The sequence below is a fragment of the Ciconia boyciana genome, chromosome 5 (genome assembly GCF_034638445.1).
Source record: "Ciconia boyciana chromosome 5, ASM3463844v1, whole genome shotgun sequence".
Classification (NCBI taxonomy): Eukaryota; Metazoa; Chordata; class Aves; order Ciconiiformes; family Ciconiidae; genus Ciconia; species Ciconia boyciana.
Window position 1 is genome coordinate 18107755 of NC_132938.1, and position 25381 is coordinate 18133135.

Consider the following 25381-nt stretch of genomic DNA (forward strand, 5'->3'; position numbering starts at 1 on the left):
GGTAGTAACACAAAGGAAAGTGTGAAAGAGAGCTAAACAGCTATGGAGAAGTGTTTGAACATAATTCTTGAAGTGACATCTCAAAAAATAAAAAAAAGGATGCTTCAAGAATGTGAAGTCTTGAAAATCAGAAAATGGCAGCTGCAATTCACTCTTAAAAATATGAAATACAATTTATGCATTAAAAATGTTGGGTAAAAGTTTTATTTGGAACGGAAAGATTTATCTGAATATTAACTGGCTTTTATAATCAATCCTATTACATAGTCCCTGATTTTGCAGCATTCAGGATTATTTTTAACATTTATATGAATTTTGGTTAGCTTATAGTAGCAAATATTACTTCACTTATGAATCATTGATTTAAAAGAGTAAGTAAGTAGCAGCCAAGCTACCCTCAGTCTCCCTGTACGTTTCACTTTAAAATACAAATCTGATTTGCCTTGGCAGTCATCTGGCATGACACAGAATGCTTTTATCTTTAAGATGTAGGAATTGCCAAACTGGATTCAAGCCCGTGTCCCGGGTTATTGTCTTTGGCAGCAGTCAGCACCATCTGCCTTCAAGGAAAGAACTCTGTAAACACACAATTTACAGGATAACTAACCTCCACTAGGAGATAGGTGATAAGGCTGGCTTTTGTCCTGAAGTGTAGTGGTAGGGTGTTTTTTAAATATTTATAACTGTATCATGTTAACTACAAAAATTTTTAACTCTTTCTTGAAGAGATAGTTCAGTCATGTTTATAAAACACTAAACATTGTTTAAATAATAACTCATAAATTTGAAGGAAAATTCAAGCTTTTCAGAGAAAAGCATCAAACTAAGAAGTTTTTAGTTAAGTATCTGCTAATCAATTTTTAAGTCTCTAAACCCTTTGCCAAATGATTAGCCTAGATTCATTCAAATATCTCCTAAAATAAAAATATGCCATCTACATCTACCAAGTGCAAAGTGAGGAAACAAAGGTAAGAAGGAAAACACATCCTTAACAGAACCACTGATACATGCCCAAAGTTTTAAACAGCCATGTTCACTATTAACTACATTCTTAGTTAAATACTTGCAACTCCTCTCTTTTTTTTTTTTTGTACCAGGAGGGGTTGCAATCATAAGCTCTGCTGGGCAGTGATTATAGCCTACTTCTGAAGTAAAGCTCTGGGTCTATCTGCACAGAATTGAACACAAGGAGTTCACTGCACGACAGGAACCTTACATCATTGTTTATTTCCAAATGTCTAATGTGTTTGAATGCCTACGAGATTCTGAATACCAATTAATTTATCATCTTACAAGTCACTGCAAAATGGACAAATACCTTGTGGCAGTACTGCTGTCTGAGGACTGTGCTGATGGAGAGCCCACCCTGAGGCAGCCAGGACTCCGGTCTAAGCTTGTAGATTTTATTATTTGAGGAGCACGTCTTTTTGATTTCAAGTCACAGCTCAAAAAGCTCTTTGCGTAGGAAGCTAAATTCGGAACACTGACAACACGACTGGGCACCTCAACCGTTTTCTTCTGCTGCTTTTTGTTATAACAGAAAACTTCATTACACACACATTTTTTTCACTCTTTATACTATAAAACCTCAACAATACCTCATTCCTAGATATCTTGTGAGGAGCACCCAAAAATGAAGATTCCCATCTTTTTCTATACGCATTTAAAATAAATTCTCAGGGTATGCTGTGAGGATCTGTGGATTAGGTAGTCCAATTAAAAAAACTTGTGTATTTGACCTTGAGGTTTTAGATACATCAAAGCCAATAGCTTTGCAGTATTGCTAAGTTAGGTGCACTCAGTTAGGTGCTTTCCACCAACTTGACCTCCCTTCCTCCCATGACTATTTACAGACAGTATCATACAGAGGGGCTGGCATGACAAAGGGCAAATCCTGAGCAGCCCAAACACAATTCATAATTTTCCTTGATACATGCAATATCCCAAATAGCAATTCCTAAATCTGAAAGCAGCTCCCAAATCTGCAAGCCATGGCTGTGCTTATCCCAGTGAAAGACAAGTCTTTGGCGTTCTAGTGTTTCATATTTGCTTAAACATCTGTATCTATGTGCATATATACTTCTACTGAATTTATGTTATACTCAGCACCTGACTGTAGGTTGGCTTACTGGAAAGAATTCTACTGAACAACATTACCATAAAAAATTAATAGGACCATTATAGTCCTGATCATCTGTATGATTCAAATAGCAATAAAACATCATGATTTGTGATTTTAATTGCATTGCCCATCTTACCTTCATGGAAGGAGTCAAGCATCCTGTATTAGGGTTGAAAGAAAATGATCGATTCCTGTAAGATTCAGTGTTGGCTAAAAGTGAATGCTGAAATTTTCTTCCTTCCTGAGGGGAAAGAAAGTTATGTGCATGGAAACGTGTATTTGTTGGAAGTTCGTATGGAAACATATATTTGTCAAAGTATTCCAGAACAGAAAGAATCAGTCTGAAGCAATGTGTGAAACACTGAATAGAGCCTTCCAACAGTTTCCAAAATATATATGTAGATGTAAAAGGAAATCTTACCGCCAGCTGCTTGATAATCTCTTCTCTCTCACTTAATTTGTCTTGCAGACAGCTTATAAGGTGTGTATCTCCTGATAGGGACTCCCACTTTCTTGACTTTTCTTCTAATTCTTTAAGTCTGTACCAAAGAAAATGCAGACCGGAAAAAACTTCCTCAGACCAGGTTCAAGAGATATCTGGGCTGTACTCTGCCCTAAATTCCAAGCCTAAAATACAGGGACATAGTCAGGCCTTCCTGATAAAACAGCATTTTTTTTAAAATGGGCATCTGTACATGGATTACATATAAGTATAGAATGTTGTGGAGTTCCAAAATAAATTGCCACCGGGTTAACCCACAACACCTGTCCAGTGTAAAATCCAGCCCCTGGTGTAAAATACTAACAAGCTTGTACATCACATTGCTAGTCTAGTTTCCTAAAGAAAAAAAATCTGTGTCACAGTATCTATGCATGACTGTATTCATCTTTTTGTTCTCTTTTCTGACCCAATAACTTTAGAATCCACAGGCTAATTCCAACCATATTTGATAGAGGCCTCAGAAATACTCAATTCCTATAACTTCCATGAAAAGAGAGGCTTGGATATACATGCTGCTTTAGTGAATCCTCTAAGTCAAAACCTGTAGTGTGAGTTCAGCTCTTTAAACACCTTAATAAGGGGAAAAGATTCAAATGAGAACTTATGCCTTCTTAGAGATGGTGTAGAAACATACATTTGATTGACCCATGAGAAAACAAGTCATTATTTCATCGGCCAAGTTCATGAATTTTGCTGCTGGAGAAACTGAGTGCTATGAAGTTCACTGACATACTGAGAAATGTATTGCAGAATACAAACCACCATTTTGTGGGGGTTTTTTGGTGAAGGTAAACATTTTTGAGATGACTCCCCCCCCCCATCTTATACTCTTAATTTAGTGTATCTCAGAATTTAGATGAAAAGATAAATCTTAACATCTGAATGGTCTGAGACCTGCTTACATGCAAGTAGGTCTCTCTTTTGGACCTATGCTGCACAGTTGGGATAAGAGAAGAGGACAAGGGATGTATATATAATCACAGGGGTTATTTCTGAGGGGCCTCTCCTGTACAGTCTGAAGCATCACAGAACTACTTAACTCCACAGGGGGCTGCAAAGGGCATTTATTTACATGAGTTAGTGGGTACATTACAATGTATCATCTGAGTCTTTTTGTGTTTGCAAAGGAAATACCTATACACTTCTATTTCAGTATTTATAATATTCTATCTATGAGTAATAAAAAAATTATACATCCTAAGAATAATAATTTCAAACAGAACTCATTGCCAATGTGAGCCAGAGTTTATTTAAATGACTTACTCAGTTTCTAAGGAGAAAATCTTTGCGTGGAGATGTGCCCGAGTGCTGCTGAAATCAGATAATATGTTTTCGATTTCCTTCCGGTGATCTTGTTTCAGTATGTCCAGTTCTTTTTTATGCTTGATATTGAGGTCTTCTACCAGTAGCCTTTCATTGGTATTACAATATGTCTGAATTCTCGCATTTCAATACTAGTTTATTATCATTGATCAAAGCATGCAGTTTTGAAGTCTTTTATTGACTACAAAGGTAGTTAATTGGGCACAGCTCTGGGCTTCTGCTTACTGATTTGACTTTGACACTTCAGTTGCAATCTGAAGCAGAACCACACTAACGCTGAGGAAGAGGAAAATTATTTGGAGACCTTCAGCCTTCAGGAAACAGAAGGTCTATTCTATATAATGATGCTATTGATGTTCTGTCTATGGTTAGTTTGTACATCAATCTTAATGGTCAAACATGACAATAAAGTACCATAGGAACTCACTTGTATTAAGCAAAATTATTTTGAAATCTCTGGGATTTTAACAGGAGGCTCTGATGCTATATTTCATCCCATTATGGCACCAGAAACATTTAATGCTGCCTACCACCATCCTAAAAAAATTTTTTTTTTTTTAAAGTGAAGGTAAGAAACATTATAACAATGCCTTTAACTACAACATTTGTCTTTAACAGACAATATATTTTGAAAGATACTGCTATTTGATTAACACCGTCAACTGAAAACTAAAAAATGCCTAACATTTTTTCAAGCCTAGCCATTGCTTTCTGATACTAACCCCCAAACCAATAGACATCTACTGAAGAATCATTGTTAGTTTGTTGCCTTTTGTTTGCTTATGTTTTGTTAAACCTTGGAGAAACTTTCTCATTAACTCAATGCAGAGCCCATGTTCTGTTGTTTACTGATTAAAATAGAGATGTCAAACTCAGGAGATTAACAATTGTAATTTTCACAAAAGACACTCAGTTTACCTTTTTTTTTTTTCTTTTTAATCTATTTCTAAGCCCCTTTCACTTGTTTCTGAAATGCTTCAGGAAAGGCCAAAAGGCCCACGAAGGGTTTCTGCCCTTGAAATTAGAGCACAGCCATGGGAGTGATTGATTTGGCATTTGGCACAAAATAAGAAGCAGAAGAATAAGAGTAAAAATGGGAGCAGAATCCCTGAAATGGATCTTCAGGGGCAGAATAAAAGCTCTCCTTCAGAATAGCCATTTTGGGACTTTTCCTCTCTTCCCATAAAAAAACCCCTTTGTCTGCTCTCATCCTAGTCCTTGCAAAAGGCTTCTGTACTGGAGGTGGAATTCACACAGTTCAAGAGAATGGAAATGGGAATGATTACTTCAAGCAGATTACTGGCTTCACTTACTTGGCAACAGTAGCAATAGTAATTTTAAATAATTGGTTACAAAAATTTGGCACATGCAAATAACAAGCCACTATCAGCTTTCAAATCAGAAACAACTATATAGCATAAGACAAGGTCACCATTGCTAAAGTAACAGTAAAAAAGCTGTTATTTATATGCACTCACCAATTTAACTATTCCCCTACCCAAATTATTGGTTCTGCAAAAGCAAAACAAGAGCTGCAAGTTAATGTTCCAGTTCTTCCATGGGTTAATTTCAGAGCAGCCTGAATCAGGTAGTTCTACCTCCTGTTATTTGAAGAATTTCTCCTTACATAATTTCCATTAATGCTTCCTTCTCAAATGCTTACTGTAGTAGAGCTGCACCATCTACCCCCCATAAAGATTATCCTCCAGCCCAGCAGCTTTAGCATTTGAGGCCTTTTTGACCTCATCACTGACATGTGAATAATTCTTCTCTTCATGAACAGAGGCTCTAAATTCCTTCAAGGTAGCTTGAGGGCACTGATGAAACTCTCTGGTTTGCAATTCTTTCTGTTGATCTTGCTTCAAAAGCTTGAAATGCAAGTCACTTTCAAGTAACTCTCCAAAGAGTGCAAAGGAAAAAAAAAGTTTCTTTCTCATTCTTTAAATATCTGCTGACTGGTAGACAGCAACGGAATTACTCTGGCCACTCTGACAGTCTGCTGAGAGACACTATATCCCTTGAGTGCTTTTCTTTAGACTATACAGGACATAATTTTAAAGATTCCTTTTAAAGAGTCCTATACTCTTCAGAAATCCCTTTATATATACAGCTTGAGTAGTTCGGGGCATACATTCTACACCATTGTAGAAATGAATTGAAAGGTACCCATGCACCAGATCCCTCAATCTCTCTGCAAAGAGAATGTGTTAAGTATGATCATCCAGAAATTTCAAAGGATTCCTCAGCCATACAAATGCACTGGACAGTGAACCCCAGTCTTGTCTCCCATGTAAAAGGTAAGTCCTGCGCTTTTTCTGTACACAAATGGGAAGACTGCTATTACTGCAATGCAACACATGCTCCGAGCCTGTGGCTATGCTAAGAGAATGCGGTCCACCTTCTACAAAGACAGCCAACACTACAAGTCAGCTTGCCCTTCCTATGCCCTGACAGCATATTATGGCTCGGGGCTTCCACCAGCCCAGAGGCACTGTCAGTATCTGCTATCACTGCCCTTACTCCCTCAGTGCAAAGCTGGCTGGTACAGCCAAAGCAGAGTCGCACAGAGTACATACAGCATTCTCTAGTGTCCCCTTTAGAGTTAACAACCCATTGGTTTCAACTACAGAGAGTACATATAAAAAACTGGTATTTATTCTCAGAGACTTCTACTTTTTTTTAATAGCTCTTGGGTGAGTTTGGGATTTGTTTATGTCTTCCAGTGCCTTTCAAAGGCTGATGTTATGCAGATTCTCTCAGGTCACTCCTGTTGGGCTACACTGGACCTATTTCTCTGTGACATATAATGAACAGTTAGTTCAAATGCTTTTATCATGGCTGGAGAGAAATGTGAACTACTGCTTTTGCAAAACTCCTAACCTCTAAAATTAGTACTTTAGAAAGGAGAGATTCTGACACTCATCACATTTAGAACACCTCTCATGCTGGCATTATTATTGACTCTCTAGATAGCACTGTGAAGTGTGAATTTAAGGCAAACCTTCTGTGCTGTTTCTCCCTATCCTGAAGCTGTGTAGCTTCTTGCTTCTGTGACTCCAACTCAGCACTGAGTAGCTCCATTGTGTCCTTCAAAAGTAAATTCTCTTTCTTGAGTTCAGAAATTTCACTCTGACATTTTTCCAGTTCATCATGAAGAGATCTGATCTGGCTCTGGCTACTTCCTTCCTAAGAAAAAGGCCAAATTTAGTTATTCACAGCCTCTAATTATTTAACGCGAAGAGCTCACTGGAATTCTCTGCACTGAATTTTTGTGAACTGATTGTTCAATTATATGTGCAATTCTATGTGCAAGACAAAAGCTGTGATCAAAACTTCCTGAACATATTTTACAGTCTCCATAAAATTTATTTCATCGTAACATTCATTCATTTACTTGTGTTGTAGATTCTGATCTTTAAATGGAAAAATAGCCAGCTCATAGGGAACAGATGGTAACAATGCTAACATTTAAAGTGTGACATAAGGGAAGGAAACCCATTCCATTTCTGTAAGAGATTCTGTACACTTCTATTATCTCTGGAGAGAGAAATTTCATACTATTGCTTTCACAAAACACAACATGGCAACGAAGTAGGAACTGGATTCTTGCCTGCTGCTTCTTCAGTGTCCTCACACTCTTCAGCTCCATTTGGAGATCTTCTATTTGTTTCTTGAGATTAGTGCACGATGTCTGTTGCTCAGAGAGTTCCATCCTTAGAGACCCTAGTAACAATCAGACAATCATTGAGGCAGTCAGAGGCCAGCTGGATGGGGAAGGTAGATATAGACAATGCAGATGAAAACATTAATACATTACATTTTGCTTTGTTCCTCAACTCCTTCACCATTAAGTTTAATGGCCTCCTATTACTAGAGTAGTAACTCAGCTAAGCAATAGTAAGAAGATATGGAGCTACAATAGGAATGATTCAACATCGGAATCAGAGAGGTAATTCTGTGGCAGTCGTTTTGCAGACTAAATCACTATAATTGCTTCTTCTAACCTTGAACTTTACTGGAGTACCCCTGAGCTTCCCTAAAAACCTGGTGTTTTATAGACAGCCATAAGGCAGACTGAGGAGAGCTCTGGTTGTGTTAGAGAAGTAGAATACTTATGTAAGCAGATCTGTCATATACTGCAACTTTTGTGTATATTGGGTACAAGTTTCAGGATGGATCAAGTACAAGGAGAAAGCAGTTTTTCTCTTTCTCTGTTGTCTCCCTACAATTTTTCTTGAAGAAGAACAGAATTTATCTTTTGAACTTATAAACTTTAGAGAGCAACAAATCTTTCTAGCAAATTTGAATTACTGAAAAAAAAAACCCAAGAAGATAATCCAGTTTGTACTTAAAGTACTTGCAAATTATTCTTTCTTTAATTAAAAAACCTTTTATAGATGAGCTTTAATAACCTGAGTTCAAACCCAGAGGTATTACAGGTCCTCCTAATGCACTGTTCTGTTTAGTTCTGAACAGTTTAGGGAACTTTCTAAACTGACTAAACAATACATATGGAGCAACTGATCTCCACTGCTGAACTCAGTAGAACAGACTTGAGCCACATATAATAATTCTTCACATAATAGAAAAAAGAGGAAAGTCATATACACTAACTACAAAATTCCAATTTAATATACCTGATAATGCATACTCAAATGTTGTACACCAGACTACTCCCCCAGCAACATTCTACTGCTGACAGTTGAAAGCTAGGTTAACCAAGAATATTAAGTCTGTATTGCTGAAATTGCAGGGTATGGAAAAGGAGATTCACAAAGGCCTGAGTTCCCAGAAGATGAGAAAGAAAATGAATGGGAGGAAAGTCAGTGCTTCTCAGCATATAATCAAGCAGTAGGAGCTGTGCACGACATGAGACATCATACCTAGCAACACGGTTTGCTGCTTCTGTATCTGCTCGAGTTCATCATGTAATTCTTTCTTTGCTTTCTCTTCCAAGGTTTGTATTTCCAGCCTATGAGACTGATGTTGGATCTTGAAAGTCTCATTAAATTCCTTTTTCAAACGTTCTTCTGCCTCCTGTAAGCAAAAGCCGCCCCCCCCCCCCCCCCGAAAACAAAGGAGTTGGAGCCTATTTATCACCTTGTTGTTTCACTTGTAATGCCAGAATGAATCTGGTCTTTCATTTGTAGAACTTTTATTTTCATCACCACCTTTACATGACACTTTATCAACACAAGAATAAAAATGAGCTGAAATTAAAAAATAAAACCTAATAGGGACAAGAGAAATTATCAAGATATCATCTATTCTATTAGATTTGTTGTACATCATGAAATAACACTGACATCTTTGCACTATTTGGCATTAGAAATATGTTTTATTATTCAACATACAAAGCTCCCCAGATTTGACCTGTATGTCATTACTTATCACCGTGTGTCAGACAAAGGCTTCTATCTTTCCTTGTATTGTTCTTGGCTAAAACTTCCACTGTTGTTAGAAGTGCTGCTGATACACTGTAAACGACGGAGCAGTTGCTCTGTAGTGGCTCTGAAAGCAAACTCCTGTCCTCAGTTTCATTTTTACCAGCTTACTGCCTTCAGCTTGGTTTTGTTAAAGCTGGGATTTTATTCTGAATATATAAACAAGATATTAAATTCTACTTAGGGTGGTTTTACTACATATGTTTTATAAGCAGGTTTTCCCTAAGGTGTGCGATATCAACAGGGACATCTGAGCTCCATGTCACAATGACATGTAGATTTTTTAAGTTGTTTTTTTCTCTCAAACAGCAACATTCTTTAGAACCTCAATATATTGCATTAACATTTTGTCACTGAAATAAATCCACTTGAACCTTTAAAAGCTTTGGTTATCCACTTACAGAATTGATTTCTTGAAGGTCTCTAAGGCAATACACATTATTATACATGTCTATTATACTTCTTTTAAAGTATTTATGTATAAATTAATAATAGATGAAAAAGAATAAAACTGAATCCTGTTAATAATACACTTAGGAATTCCCTTGTATTTCTGAAGCAAGAGCACAGCTAGAGGAGCTTGTATTCATTGCAGCCTAACTGTAGAGGGTAGGCTACATTATTTTATGAAACTATTTCATTCACACTGTGGTCTAAGTTCAAATGTTAAAATTTAAAAAAAACCCCAACCTGACGATGATGAGGTTTCAAAATGGCAGAATAATTCATTATGTGCAACAATGGCAACCCATCATTAAGATAACTGGAGATAACTGAGTTTTGATAGTCGTCTCTAGCTAATATGGTTTATCCCACAAATACGATTTTTTTCACACTAGTATGTCGTAAACTGACCTTTAGTTCCTGATTTTTGCTTTTCTCCAACATTTTTAAGACTTTTTGATGTGATGCCTCCAGCTGCAGTTTAACATTCTGGTTTTCTTTAATAGTGTTTTGAAGATCCTGCAAAAGCTTCTCTTTTTCTTTGTTGGACTGTAGATTATGTTTCTTCAGTGACTCCTTGAAATTATTTGCTTGTTGATCTAATATTTGCTTCAGCTGAGCCACCTTCCAGAAAAGTAAGTCAGCAGGATAGGATTAATGGCTGCATTCACAATGGAGAGGAATTACATAAATTTGAGTACATTTTATGAACTTGTGTTGCTCTATGAAAAATAGCAAGATGCTTGTTTCATTCAAGGAACCCTTTTTTTCGGTGAAGAATGACATCCATTTTGCATATACTGTCTGTTGCCCATTAAGTACTTTTCTTAAATTATTTCTTTCAAATCATCTCCATCTCATATATACCATCCATAGTTCAACTTGCACAATAATTATGGCACAAACCAGGAGGCAGGCCTAAGGCTGTGCTTATTGTCATCCTGAGATGTAACACCGCAGAGTCCATTTATATAAAGCAGTAGATTAGAACCAATGGAAACAAGAATTCTGCACATCATGCTTCAGATTTCTTTTATTTTCTCCCCTCTCTTAGCTTAATTACTAAGTACAGTAGACATGTCTATAATGGCTGACAAAAAAGTAACAAAAAAATACCCGTTTATAGGAATAACTTGGTGGGGTTTTTTTTGGTGGGGAAGGAAGGAGCCTGTTCTCTTTCCTATTTGGTAGGTTTTCTAAACTTTCAGCAAAAAATTGTATTTGCCCTTCTTAAATTTGCCATTCCTAACATCATAGCTGTGAAATTCTGAAAAACTGCCTTCTGCATAGAAGGATCATGCATAATTAGTAAGGCCAATTAGCATTTTTGCCACTGTATCTGACTTCCAAGTCTGCTTTTTTGCTCTGCCATGCCTCCTGCAAAACCTTTATGTCTCTTGCCTTTTCTTTTTGGGAGCATGTGAAAGAGGATGGTCTGTTTTCCAATTTGTATATACTTGTACTTTCCAGCCTTAGAGAAACAGAATTCAAACTATGAAAGGAAGAAGTTGGCTTCCTTAGAATTTCATGTGACTTTAAATGATTCAAATAACGTTACACACACCTGCAAATTGGATATGATACAGATTATAACCTGTGACTCCATCCTATTCTTTCCTCTACACTAATATATGTTCTTTTTCTCTTCTTCAATGTTGCCTTCACTTTTTTCCATGCATACTGCAGACAGTTTGTTAGTTGAGGAAGCACTGTAGCTTTAGCTAGCTTAATAGTTGCTTGTAATTTCAACTGCACACTTGTGGTCCTTTCTGATGCAGCACCACAAAAGCTGGATGAAGATTTACTAAGTGGGCTAAGGTGTCTATATCTTTCCATGTTGCATTCTCATAGCACTTTCTGGTATATTTTGTGTTACATAAGAGGAAAGGAGACATGCTGTGCAATGCCCTTAGCTGTCATTAACTTCATGGCCACAGTCAGCATTGCACTGTTCAAAGGGAGATACTAATGAGCTATGCCAGATCTCTCCAAATCATAGGAATCCTTTCTGGTGATGGCTAAACGTACTCCTGCTTGCTAGCTCATGGCTCTGTTCTTTCTCACATTGGTTGAGCATGCTGGCTTCTCTCCTCCAAAGGATGTGTTCTCTCCTTTCCCTCTCCTGAGGCCCTTCTCCATTCCCACATGGATCACAGCCCTTATTCCAGTACCCTCTAAGCCTCTACTATTCTCATAGGTTCTCAGCACAGAACTGCACTCTGAAGGCTCAAAATGCTGCAAACCACAGAGCTTGTATCAGTTCCCGGGGTCTCAGCTCCTTTTGGAGAAAGGACATTCTGTACTCCCACTTTATGACCACAACCTTCGACTACATTGTACCTTGACTTGTCTTCAATTCTAGTAGTGATTTCTGCTTTTACCATTTCCTGGCACCTGCTCCCTTCTCTCTAGAATTTATACAAGTCTTTATGTCCCAGAAATGAATTCTGATATTAAAGAAGAAAAATGAATGTGAACCTTTTTTTTGGAGACACCCACAGCTTTAAAAGAATTATTTCTACTTGATCAATTTGTCCTATTTTAATTGTTTTTTCTACAGAGCAACTAAATAAGGGCCTGAAAACATTGTAAAAACTTGCTCTATTTGGTCTGTTGGTAGTTTATAACTTTGAGTAAAAGTTTGCGTTCACCGAATATCAGATGAAGATGATTTATGTCTATGTAAGCATGATTCATGTGAGACATGAATATTCATGGACTTCATGTGCTGTGGAGATAACTCAAAACCTGTTACTTGAACACACACGCCTCATGAGAACTACATAACTTCCTTTACTAAATCTGGTTTCTGTATCTCTGTAAGCAGGTACAAGAAAGAATTACTGTTCCATTTTCGACTAGGTTTACTGCTGCAGAACTGCTGTTCCTATACACAAGTCAGTATACTGTGTTCCTTCCATTTAAATAGAGTTTGTCCTTCACTTCAAATCCACAAGTCAGGTTCCTTTTCTCCAATTAATTGGTGGTAGTCAGTACTGATCACCACTGATTTTGTACTTCAATTTCCCTCTGAACCCCTTCCAATGGCTTGCTCACAAAGGGCCATACTATTATTATAATTAATGTGGATTTCCTTTACCAGATGGGGTAAATGTTTAGTTTATTACATCAGTTTATCACTGATGTTTCACATGTTCTGAGATCTACAACAGTATCTATCTGTGATTTAGACATGACAGAAGTCTGCAAGGAGAGATGAACCTTGTTAAAAAACTCTTTAGCAAAGCTACCAGCATGGGCAGTTGACTTTCTCCTATTTGGTGGCCAAACTAAGCAATCAATAAAACTTCTAGTCAAATCAATCCAAAGGAAACATTTTTGAATGTACACATCAAAATGAAAAATTAAAATATTTCCTCCAGACTGAATTCAATGTTTTTAAAACTTAAATTATTTCATCATTTGCAAGGAGACAAATGGCTTTATTCACAGAACATGGGGGAAGGAGAGATGGGAGCGGTGGTTCTCCTTTGTGTGTGAGAGAGAGAAAGGAAGCATGGAGGCACAGAAAAAACAAGAGAGCAAGAGAGTAGATGTGTGTGCATATGAAGGTAACTGGGACACTTACCCAAGTGATGAAGGCTTAGGTTGTCCAATGACAACTTAATATACAAGTGAAGAAGTGGCAACAGGTGACACGCTGTAGCTCACCCTGTTTTATCCTATAACCCAGTGACAAGGGAACTCTTTAAATGATGAGAAAGCTGACAGAAGAAAAAAAAAAAGCAAGCCTACATCTCCCACACATCATGGGAATACTAGGTTGGCAGATAAGAAGAAAACATACATTCCTTCACCCAGTGTTTGGTGAATCACGTTTTTTATTCTGTTCTCTTTTAAGTGCCAGAAAATGAAAGATTAGTTTTACCACTTCTTAAACAATTTCAAACAAACATGGTACATTTGAATTTCACTGAAGCTATCCAACCAAATGGATTTGAGTTAGCAAATCTGAAAGAGCACCTAGCTTCAGCTGCCCCAGACTGTGAGTTTAAGTTAACTAATCATCCAGTCATTTCTTGGCTTTTTCCTTTGTGTCAACCAATTAAACACAAAGAAAACTATCTGTCTGAACAAACTAGTGAATAATAATTGCTAAAGGTTATTCTTAATGAAAAACATTAATTGTCTTTAATGTGTCTGTGTGATGGGATCTATCTGTGGCCTGGATACACTCCGAGAACAGGCAGATGCCAGAGTCACTTGCCAACCATACCTTTGTTTCCAGAGCTGCTGCAATTTTTGTTGTTCTTTTTTTTTTTTTTGAAAAGTAAGTGGTAAATCATAAGATTTAACTAAATGGGCACTTTAGCTTCTGGTTACAGGTAAAACATTTACTTTGTCTTAATGCCTATTGAACTCAAGCCAATGTTTTCCTATATAAAGAAAGGAAACACTGAAGTTTTTAGGTACTGCAGTCCCTTATAAAACTAACCTTTGATGTGAAACACTTAATGCTGTACAGTCTCCTGTATCAGCTGATGTAATATGCATTAGCATTACTACACTCAAGCATGCATTTTTTTTTCTGGGCTTCCTGAAAGTAAGCCAGTGAGTAAAAAAGATGTGCCAGAAGAGTAGGCTGTATATTTTCTAACCAAAAAATTGGACACAGGAAAAATGTCGCTTGCAAAATATTTCTTTTGCAAATTAAATGTTCATCTAGGTGGAGAAGATGAAAAGAGGCGTATATAAACTTCAGCTGTAGTCACAACATTATTAATCTTCCAGACTCTCTTTATAGACAATTATTGGTTCAAAGCACTACTAGCATGAAACATAAGATCATACTAACTAGAAATAGGCTAAGCAGTAAATTGGTAGCAACAGAGAACATAATGTCATAAGAAACCAGATGGAAAAGTATTTCTAAAAACATTATTTTTCAGTGATTTAGGGAAAAAGACCTACACAAATACATCAGGGATACAAACACACTCTTTCTCATTAATCCTGCTACTTCTAATGTACTAAAGGTTAAGAAACAAACACTTTCATCCCATCAGGTTTCCTCCTCCTGTCTTTCAGTTAAAAGGGCTTTTAAATCCACCAGTGCAAATCATTCTCTGGAATATTTTGCAGTGCCCACACATTTTATTGTGTTTCATTACTTCAAAACAGATAGCCAGACCCTCAATTTGTAAAATGGGTTGAGCCAATGCAACTCTGCCAACTCACATCAGTCCAGAATCTATTTGGCTCCTTTTACTATTAACAGACCAGCAACATTGTTTTATAATGTCTTCTTGCTGCAAAACAAAACCTCTTGAAAAAACTGTACCTCTAATACCATTATTCATTCACTTTTATCCACCAGAATTGCATAAAGTGGTCTTAAAGATGCAACTCATACCTATCCACAGTACAAACTCTAGGCAACAGTATTTTTCTAGGCTCTGCTGAATTATTTTCAAATTTCAGGGTTATGTTTGCACTTGGCCTTTCTTATGACAGCTGATTTTTCCTCCCAGTGTCTTCCAAGTAAAGAAAAAATGATCAACTATTACTAAAAGATGACAGATAAGTTTTGAAATATTTCAAGAGTCTTTCAAGTTTCATTCTTTTCTAACCATAATTACTGTCCTTCTCCTGGAAAGGATGGCTTGATTCTTTTGAAGAAGTACCTCTCAGACTTTGATAGCCCATGGGCAAAAATACTGGGCAAGTATAAGGCTGTGCATGCCACCACAGTTGGCTCCCCTGTTTGACTTCTGCTTTGATTATTTTAATTCAGTATCTTTGCAAGCACTATGAATACTTGAAGTCTATCTTATGTCTGCTCTCCCCTTCTTTAATTTATTGTGTGTAAGAAGTGTGAAATCTCAAAGGCAAGATCTAAAGTTGGAATCAGAGAGAATATTTTGACTTCCTGTATCTTTTAAGTAGAAAGATCTGAGTTTCTCAATGCATTGCTAGGGGATGAATTTATATAAAAGACTTAAAACTGCCTTTTGACGTATTATAGAAGAGTCACCACAATTGAGAATTTGTTCAGAGAGTTAAAATAAGGCACCCAAATGCTACAGGGTTTTACTTGTACTATGATGCTATTACATCAAAATGGTAACATGGTATAAGAAGTAACAACAAAATAATGAAACTATATTTTACTGTTGTCTTTAGGCTTATTTCACAGTTACTTCAGTTAAGTTCACATTTAACTGCCTTCCTAAACTTATTGCCTCCAGCAATTCCTGACTGGAGAGACAGGTGTGAACACACTAGGCACATCTCTACTGCTGCTGTTTGGTGGTACTACAACATCTCCACCAAGGCTTTTGGCATTGCTCTGCTAGCATTGTTCAAAGATATATCATGACAAGGTGATGCCTGTGCTTCCACTTCCATTTTATGTGCCTTCTAATTCCAGAATAGCCCCTTTAACACATGTTGAAGAGATCCTGTAGTGCAAAAAGCAAGGAACTGGATGACTCTTAATGAATTAGCATTCGACTCACACAGAATCTCACATCCTTCCTTCCAAAGGACCAAACAGGTGTGAATCTGATTTCGTTATCCATAAAAATCTTAGTAATACAGAAATACCGCCACTTTGAAGTGCATCCCCAGAGAGATGAAATTATCATGTTTCTGTCTACTCTGCATAGTGTTATAGCTATGTCAGCCCAACCAAAAATGTGCCTTATGCAGCCAAGGAAGCTATTTTTAGATCTGAAATTGTATCCAGGTTAGAACCGGATTAGTAACAGCACATTGCCTAACCTTTGAGGCGGAAGCTCTGGGCTCAGCCATTGCAAAGGTTCCCAGATGGGAATCATGCCCTCAGTGAAACATAATGTTGTATAGTAAATGGTGGTTTCTTGGCTGTGAATATTCACATATTTATAGAAGGAAAGTATTGTAAGTTGAAATTACTTCACTTCCCTGGCAATACTGCCAAGTAATTGGTTCAGAAAGTAACTTATAGAGTACCAAGAAAAATGCAAAATTTCTCTTCAGAGGGAGCATTTCCTCTCTTTTGGGAGCATTGTTAGATTCTAAGATATTTTTCTGTCCTGAATGTGTGACTTCAAGAAAAGTAACTTGATGACTCACTGCCTCACTTTTTCCATCTACTAAACCTGAACAATAATTGCTTCATGTCATAAGCCTTTTGATTTCTTTGAGACCACCTGCATGTATATACACAATACTATGAGATCGGACAGTGTGCCACTACTCCTCCCTTCTATCTCTTCCCCTCACACCTCAAACCAGTATAACTTTCAGGCATTACCCAGGGACACCAGAATATAATGGTAAATTTTCAGCTTTGAATGGACTAAGATATTTTTGTAGAAATATGTACATTTAGGGGAATTTGGAAAAGAATAAAGATGACTGACTTCTGAGAACTGACGTTTTGCATTAGGTGCAAAGAAATCATTCTGCATAGGTCAACACAGGTTGGATTGACCTGAAAATCTCTCAGAGAAGAACCCGTAGAAAACAGTGGCAGGCAGAAATGTGTAATGAAACCTAAAACCAGGATTTAGCCAGAACTTCAAGAACATTAAGAACTACCCTTAAATTCTGTATTTCTAAGACTGGGAAATGGATAGAATGTCAGAATCCAACTGTTATACCAGAATGTACAAATCTGTTTTACGGGAGAAATGAAAGGGAAAAGACCATGCTGCACTCAGAACTGGTACAGTTAGTACAGCGTGAATGGGAGAAAAAGCAGGTGTTACATAGTAAATGACCACAACACATGCCCTGATTGCTGGAACATGCTGCACCCAGCAGGAGTAATGGCATGTGGGAAAGTGGAAACAGGTGGGGGGGGGAACATCTTGCTTAGCCCCCTGATAAGCCTATCTGTCCTTTTTCTGTGTTCGAACACTCAAAAAGAGCTTATTATGTCCACTCAGAGTCTACATGTGCCAGATGAGAAAGATCCAGGTCTTCAACTTTTGTGGAGCTGTTCCCATGCAAGCTCCCATTGAACCTGCTGGAAGTGAAACTGGTTAGAATCAGTGAAGACATAAAGCAATGGAAATTATAGACAGCCATTTAGAACAACAGTGGCTGTCTGTAATTCAGTAGTTCCTCAGTGTGAGTTACCTAATTCCTGTTGTTCATTATTTTTCTTGAACGAGACTGAAGAAATTTTGTATATTTGGGAAAATTTTGTATATTTTGGGAATTGCTTAATAAAATCTTAGAGCTTCGAAACCTGGATTGGCAGGAAAAAAACAAAGAGATGGATGACAAATTCTCATGGTGAAAACATGTCCATTCACCCATAATCTCCCAGAATGGACAATCACAAATCATTTCATTGTTCTTCTGAAAAAGGTACCAAATGCAATGATATACTTGGGGTAGAAAAATACATGCAGCACTGAGCATCATCAGAACTTTTCACTAGCGCACTGATTTCAGTTCTGTTAAAGCAGTTGTTTTACAGCTTATCCATGAAATAAAAGTATCAAAATGTTCACAGGCAAAAACTTCACATGATCACATTGAAGAAAAGGAAATGTCCTGTACGTACCATTTTAAAGCAGATAGCATTTGCTGAAAAGAAATGAACAACACAAAAAGGGGAACATCTGAGAGGGAGAAAATGTGTATTCACAGTTGACAGAAATTTTAAAGGTGAACTGTTTACCTGGGTAAACAATTGCCTTGTAGGGGTTCTGCTTTTGTTTTGGCAGAATATTATTTATCCAACCTGGTATGGCTTTTCAAATAATGACACTTTCCCGTATAAATATTTTGGTAGATGTACTAATCCAGAAAATTTGCATCTCTTGGCCTGCAACTGACTATACATTACAGCTGTTACAGGTGGATAATCTAATACTAGCACATCTCAGGTCTTTGTTTCCAGATTAATCCATGTCCTCAGATTTGCATGATGTTTTAGATGTAACCAGAGTGGTGAACAGTACATAAGCTATGACATCCTCAAAGCTACTTTGGGGTCACAATGCTTTCTCTATTTCATTCTTGATCTTGAGAATATAGAGGGAGGCATACCTAACTACTAATATATACTAAATCATTGCACATTCCAGTCTGCTTCAGTTACCACCCTTACCGTCAAGCAGGCAGAACAGAAACAATGATCTATTCCACCTTTTTTCCATTCAATTCTCTTGCTCAAGGGAGCAAGCAAGCAGGCTGTTTTACATGTCTACACACACAAAAAAAAATTAGAAAGTCAACAAGAGCTGTAAGGAAGATTCTAATCTCAGCTAGCCCTGTATACAGATGAACAGTCAGAGTTACCATGCAACCCTGAGATAGCCAAACTCCTCATCAAAAAGAAGATATCCTCACAGAATGATATATAAAATTTATAAAAATAAATAGGCTTGTCAAAATCTTCATAGATGTTCAGGAGCAGTAATTTCTGTTATTTCTATCTAGAGTCCTTGCATATTTTCTTGAATGACAGTCACAGCAAATATGATTAAAATCTAATAAAGAATCTCTCAGATGAGAGGAAAAATGAAGAGCCCTTTTATTACTGGGTTACATTTATGTCCAGTTTACCTCGAGTGAAGAGTTCTGAAGTTTCCCAGTTAGGACATCCTTCTCTTTCTCTAGTTGCTTTAGTTCACACTCAGATTTTCTTTTAAATTCCTCTAGCTGTGTCTGGAGCTCCTAAAGTAAAAAAAAAATAAGAAAAAAATAAGAAGAAAAAAAAAAAAAGAAAAGAGCATGCAATAGCTGGGACAAAACATGCAGCATGAAAAAGAAAGAACATTTTTTCTACATTAACCTAGATAACAGAGCAGTTTACACAGTAATACATGCTACTGTTTACACAATAATACATGCTACTGTCTTTTAATGTCACTCATGTATTATTCAATCAAAGAAGTATTAACAGTTTGGTTTGGTTCTCTCTAATACTAGTGTTAGACAATACAGCTCGCATAATCCTAATCTTCTACTGAAAGCTTCCCTGAGGTGGAAAATTGTACAGCATGAAGAGTCAGACTGTTTTGCCTTGAGTGGTGTTAGTGTTCAAAAATTTAGTATGCAAGAGTCACCCACAAGATCTGAAAAAACCATAAATATACATTGGCCATATAAATAACCAGATGACTAACTAATGGGCAATTAGTGGAAAAGGGAATTAAAGGAAGCACTGTCTTAAAGCATCCATAAAGAAAATCCCAGTGAGGAAGTCAAAATAAAAGAAAATTAAAAATTGAAGACTATATTGTCACCTTGTTGCTGGAAATAGTTTTTGAAAAATCAATGATAATATCACTTGCAAGACAGTGACCAAGAGCTTGTAGCAATCGTTTGTAGCAAATGTGAGCAATTGTTTATTGTAGAAAGACTGAATGTGCAACTTCTAGAAATGTCCTGAAGTGATATATATTACGAGCTTATTAGCGTGCTTGCTCTTCCTATTTGTGCCAATTTGCTGACTCAAAAAAATATTCTACCATATTTTCAGACACGACAAACGGAGGAAACACAGAAAAAATAGCAATTTAACACCTCCCCCATCCTGTACAGCCCCTTCTCATAGCCCTCCCCCCCATTTTTATAGCACAATGACTTAAGAATTCAAGATAACAGAAGAAGTACCCCAAAACTAAGAAAGTGATAATCATTGGGAGGATGGCATGATATTAGGAAACAGAAGCACAGGCAATAGTGACAGTGACGTATTCCTTGCAACTCATAATTAAATAAAGGAGAACACATTAGCATTTCACAGTTTAAAAACAGGATAGCTGTTAGGTAGCAATTAAAGGATGGAATCAAACACAGATACATTAATATTGCAAGGGAGAAATTAGCTTTAGTTTTGCCTGTAAGAAAAGGAGAGGATATAACGGTCTTTTTGATTAAACCTGAAGATCAGGTGTTTGCAGCATTCCCACTGCAACTCTGCTAACTGACTTCCTTCTCTATATCTTAATTCTTCTATCTGGAAAATAGATATCATACTCCTCAAACAGATGTTATAGGCCTTAGTTGCATCAGAGGATATAAATAGCATTAGTAATGAAAAATACTGCAATTTTAAGTTTTACTAACTCAAGATTTTTCTGATTTAATTAATATGAATCTCTAAGAAGAGATGGTTATAAGCAATAATATTTATTGCCTATAAGCAATAAATGCCTACTATTATGCCTTTTTTACTAAAGTATAAAGTGTTTGATATTTAAGTTTGATCTGATTCCCATGAAGAGCTCTGGCCTGGCACCATTTTAGGTATACCTGTACAAACTTATTCACATAAATGAATACACTATATAAAAGGCAAAGACCTTTTCATAAGGCTTATACTTGATAGTGTAACTGTGTACCTTGAAGAACTGCATCTTCACATACTGATCAAATGCAAGCACGTTCACAATCAGAGAAAATAATTTACTCACACAGGTTCCTTTTTGAGAAATGAGATTGCATAAATGTATAAACTTCAGCAGTTTCATATGCAGAAATGAATTCTTCTGACAAGCATTTAACACAATTCCTAGTCTCCAAAATCTAGAAGGTACTCTGAAGCTTAACATTTAGTGATAGGAACTGCATGCTCTTTATGACTTCACAACTTGTCAGCAAGTGATTTGATTATTCTCAAGTAAATGGGTGGAAGTACATTCTTAGCACCAAGAAGGGTCTAAAGAACAGTTGACCAGTAGTCTGTCCAATTCTACAAACTGCTCTAATCAATTTTTTTTTCTGTCTAGAAGATGTCTGACAAACATACCAGTACATTAGGAGACAGAAACTAAATTCCTCCTTAGTTTATGCCCAAATTTGGCAAACCACTTGGGCATGCACTGAGTTGTAAGCTTCACAAAGCATTAAAGCATGTGCTTAAAACTAAACACGTGTTTCAAGGTTTTCCTCCATTTGAATAGATCTCAGCTCACATTTAGGTTCCTATTGCACAGAAACATTACAGATTGCAAATTTCTGAAGCCAAAGGATTAAGCCACAGACACCAGTTCTCATGAAAGTGAAATTCTTTGAAGAATCTCTTAAGCCAATTGCTGCTAATGCATGCCGACAACAAAAATTACAGCTCAGCCACTTAAAACACATTGAGAAAAGGTATTGCTCAGGTAACCTGTCTGGATCCACGAGAACATGAGCATTCTTTCTGACTAAAGTTAAATAAGGACATATGTATGCATGTATTTGTTTGTAACTAGACATCATTTCATTGGTAACACGTGCACTCTGAATCCATTTACCAACACTTTGCAGAATTAGATCCTCTGCCTAAACAATGCAAAATTTTGATTAAATCAATGTATTTGAGTATTTCACAGCAGCAATCCATGGAAATTTAAGTCAGAAATTGGAATATACCTACAATACATTTTTCTTCAGGAGGGACCTTATATTAATCACTCCAGCTGTCACATGTAAAGCATGCAAGGATAAGTGTTGCTAAGAAAGTAGTTTATCACATGAAGGATAAATTCACCTTCCTGCCTGTGGAGCTTTTCACAGAAATACATCAGCTTGACGTTTTTGTTCCTTTTTTTTTCAGTAAGACCATAGCGAGAAAATCTTTGCATTTTATGTTAATTCAAAGTGCCTCCAGTGAGGATAATTCAAATGATGTCACTGTGACCAATAAGATTAAAACCAGATGAATTAGAGCATCTATAAATAGAAGAACATTCCTACCTTCTGCATTTTTTTCTTTCAGCTTCCATGAAGTTTTAGACTGGCTTGATTTCCTTTGTATGCTTCATTACAAGATCTTCCAGCCCTTTTAACAGCTATTCCTTCAGACAAATCTTTTTGTTATGGGACTGATGCGTGCCTTTACAAAGCAAGTTCTCTGTGTCTTTTATTCATACTCTCTTTTTAAAAAGCTACAATTTCCATAGTCTATAAAACACACTAGCTATATAATATGACAAAACCAGGCTAGAATTCTGGGGTCGCAGTAGCCTATTTTGTAGGGAATATGCTATTTAGGTGGATATACTCCATTGAAAAATTCTGCCTTTATGTTAGTTAACAATGCAGAACTGTAGTGATTCAGGGCTGTATGCCTCTTCTGCAGTCTAGGGATGGGGGGTTTTTGCTGCTCTGGTTTGAGTTTGGGTGTGTGACTCACTTCCAACCATGCAGGCTTCCTCAAGGACAACCTTAGTTCTGTGAAAAAGCACAAAGGACAATTTGGTTTTTGTTGTGTCTCTGATGCCAGGTCTAATTTTCCAGAATGCTAGCATAACAATATTCTAGGAGAACTAAAAAATATAGAAAAGATTTGGGGCTCAACAATTGTTTAAGGGGAGACACTGTACAGACAGAACTCTCAGGATACATACATTCCTCATTGTACTGAGTTTATTCCTGGTATTATTTCTGCATAGCTTTTCTGAAGAACTGTTTTCTATACTTAAAAAAAAATAAATCAGTATTCCAACTTGACATCAACAGAGAAAGTCTGCCTTGGACCTTGTTCTCTTTAAGGTTTTGGTTACAGAAGAAGTTGAACACTCTGCCCTGGTCTAGCTCAAGGATATCAGTAGTTTCTTCGCTGTCATTGCAGCAACTCATGTACTTCAGGTTATGAACACAAGTCAGTGTTCCACTGGATAAGGTCAGAGATCTGGGAATCTTACAGGATTGACTGCTGTAGAATAACCCAAAAGCCATTAATCTTAAAAGAAAAATGACATTGATTTCAGTACTTTTGGCATGCCATGCCTTTGAATATTTGAGAGCAAACCACCTGTTTAAGCTCTTGCACATCTTTGGAGCTGCTCTTGTTTTGGCTCTGTTTGGTAGAAGTCATTTGCTGCAGCTGTGTTATTTGATGTTTCAGTTCATCTACTTTATTAATAGCTTTGCTTAGGGAATTCAATATAGTTTCCGTATCTTCTGTGGTATCAAAATTTACATTTCAAATAGCATAAATAACTTGTGGAATTTCCAATGTGAGTGACTACTAAAAAGGGAAATACTTCAGAATGACATTAATGAGCATCTTACCTGCTTTTTGCAGGATTTCCTTCTCTTGAAGTGTATTTCTCTCTTTGACTACACTTAGATCTTCCTCCACTTTTTGACTACACTGTTTGATCCCAGAATTTCTTGTTGTGTTCCCTTAAGCTACACTTCCAAATCCTAAAATATGCATGACATTACTTCTACGTTTATTACATATGTTCTTTTTTTGTCATCTGAAATAAATGGTCATTTTCTCTCTTGGCGCAGTTCCATGATATAAATCTTTCACCTACAGAGCTGGTTTAAATGCATTTTTTGCTGTTCCATACCCTTAAACTGTCTCTGCTGCCAGAATATTTGTAATGTGGAGCCATTCCCTCAGATGCAGGCATCATTGTAAAGTGAACATTCATCAAGAGTTACTATCTAAAAGATGCCTGAGAATATCTTAAACTTGGATAGGATGTACTTCCATTAATTTCACAACAACTTGTGCTAAAAGTTAATGAATATTAGTTTGGTTTTTTTCCCAGTTGCTGAAGTACAATAGTTTGTAACATAATCCATAATACAGATGTCTAAAAACAGTAACATCGCCTCCTACACACTTTGCTGGGAATTGTCTGTCCATAACTAAAGGCAAAAATTTGAACTATATTTAATGTTCTATTTCTGGAGGTTCTAGTCTCAGTTTCCAAACGTCTAACATAATACTGCAATATTCACTCAGACAAAATTGCCATTTGTTCCTATATGAATGTTGAGTAAAACCTCATGGGTTAAAACTAACTTGTATTTAACACTCTCTGTAGTTGAAAACTTAAAGGTAAGCTTGTTCCTTTTACCCCTGGCATAGACCAAAATTATTCCAAAACTAGACTGAACAGATCAGACTCAATGACTTGTCATCCTTTGTATTCTCTCTTCCACAGTAATAATAATAAACGTGCACTAATGTGATGCCTTTCATCTAAAGGTCTCAAACCTCTTGGCATACACCACAGAGAAAACAGAAAATTCATCTTGCTTAAACATCAGTCCTTTTATCTTTCAAGCCTTATAATAGCTTTTCTTGCTAGTATTTACTAATGATCAGAGGTATTACTGATTAAATAAATGTTTCCGTTTCCCAGTCTGCCATTGTTCACAGGATTCTGAAAAAAATGTAGTATTTAATGGTGGCATCAGAAACAGCCAATTTAGAAAGGAGAAACTTCTACTTTTTTATTTAAACTGGAAAGAAACAGAAAATAACATTGTGTCTGTTTTCCTTCTTCCAGATTTATGCTAGTCTGAGGCTATCTCTTTAAAGATTCAAGGCAATGTGCTCTGGTGGTATGTAAATCAGCCTCATTCCATAGGCTTAGAGGATCTGAAATGTACAAGTTGAACCTATGTCCCTCAGAAAATATTTCAGTTTTATCCAGCTGATACTGAATTTAGAAATTAAATTGCTAATGACACCACCTTCTTATTTCCAGTTCCTATCATGTTTTACATTTATTCCTAAAAGACTGCATTTCCTATATGATAAATCAAAACAGTAAACCACATGCATAAATTTTCATGTCTCTATTCTTCATTTCTCCTGAATGTCACTTCAAGTACCCACAAGAA

General features: G+C 36.7%; 1 protein-coding gene across 4 annotated transcripts in view; it reads right to left on the minus strand.

Moving 5' to 3' along the window:
* FAM184B (family with sequence similarity 184 member B) overlaps window positions 1-25381 on the minus strand; it is a 48776-nt gene that overhangs the window by 2460 nt on the left and 20935 nt on the right. The window contains exons 3-11 of one of the 4 annotated variants that reach the window (XM_072863392.1): window positions 19364-19474; window positions 10247-10459; window positions 8831-8927; window positions 7558-7670; window positions 6949-7133; window positions 3888-4034; window positions 2544-2661; window positions 2259-2363; window positions 1319-1524 (exon numbers count right to left, since the gene is read on the minus strand). In XM_072863392.1, coding sequence (XP_072719493.1) covers window positions 1319-1524; window positions 2259-2363; window positions 2544-2661; window positions 3888-4034; window positions 6949-7133; window positions 7558-7670; window positions 8831-8927; window positions 10247-10459; window positions 19364-19474 — 1295 coding nt within the window. Of the gene's footprint in view, window positions 1-1318; window positions 1525-2258; window positions 2364-2543; window positions 2662-3887; window positions 4035-6948; window positions 7134-7557; window positions 7671-8830; window positions 8985-10246; window positions 10460-19363; window positions 19475-25381 lie in introns of all 4 variants that reach the window. The other 3 variants (XM_072863390.1, XM_072863391.1, XM_072863394.1) reach the window with 3 other exon arrangements.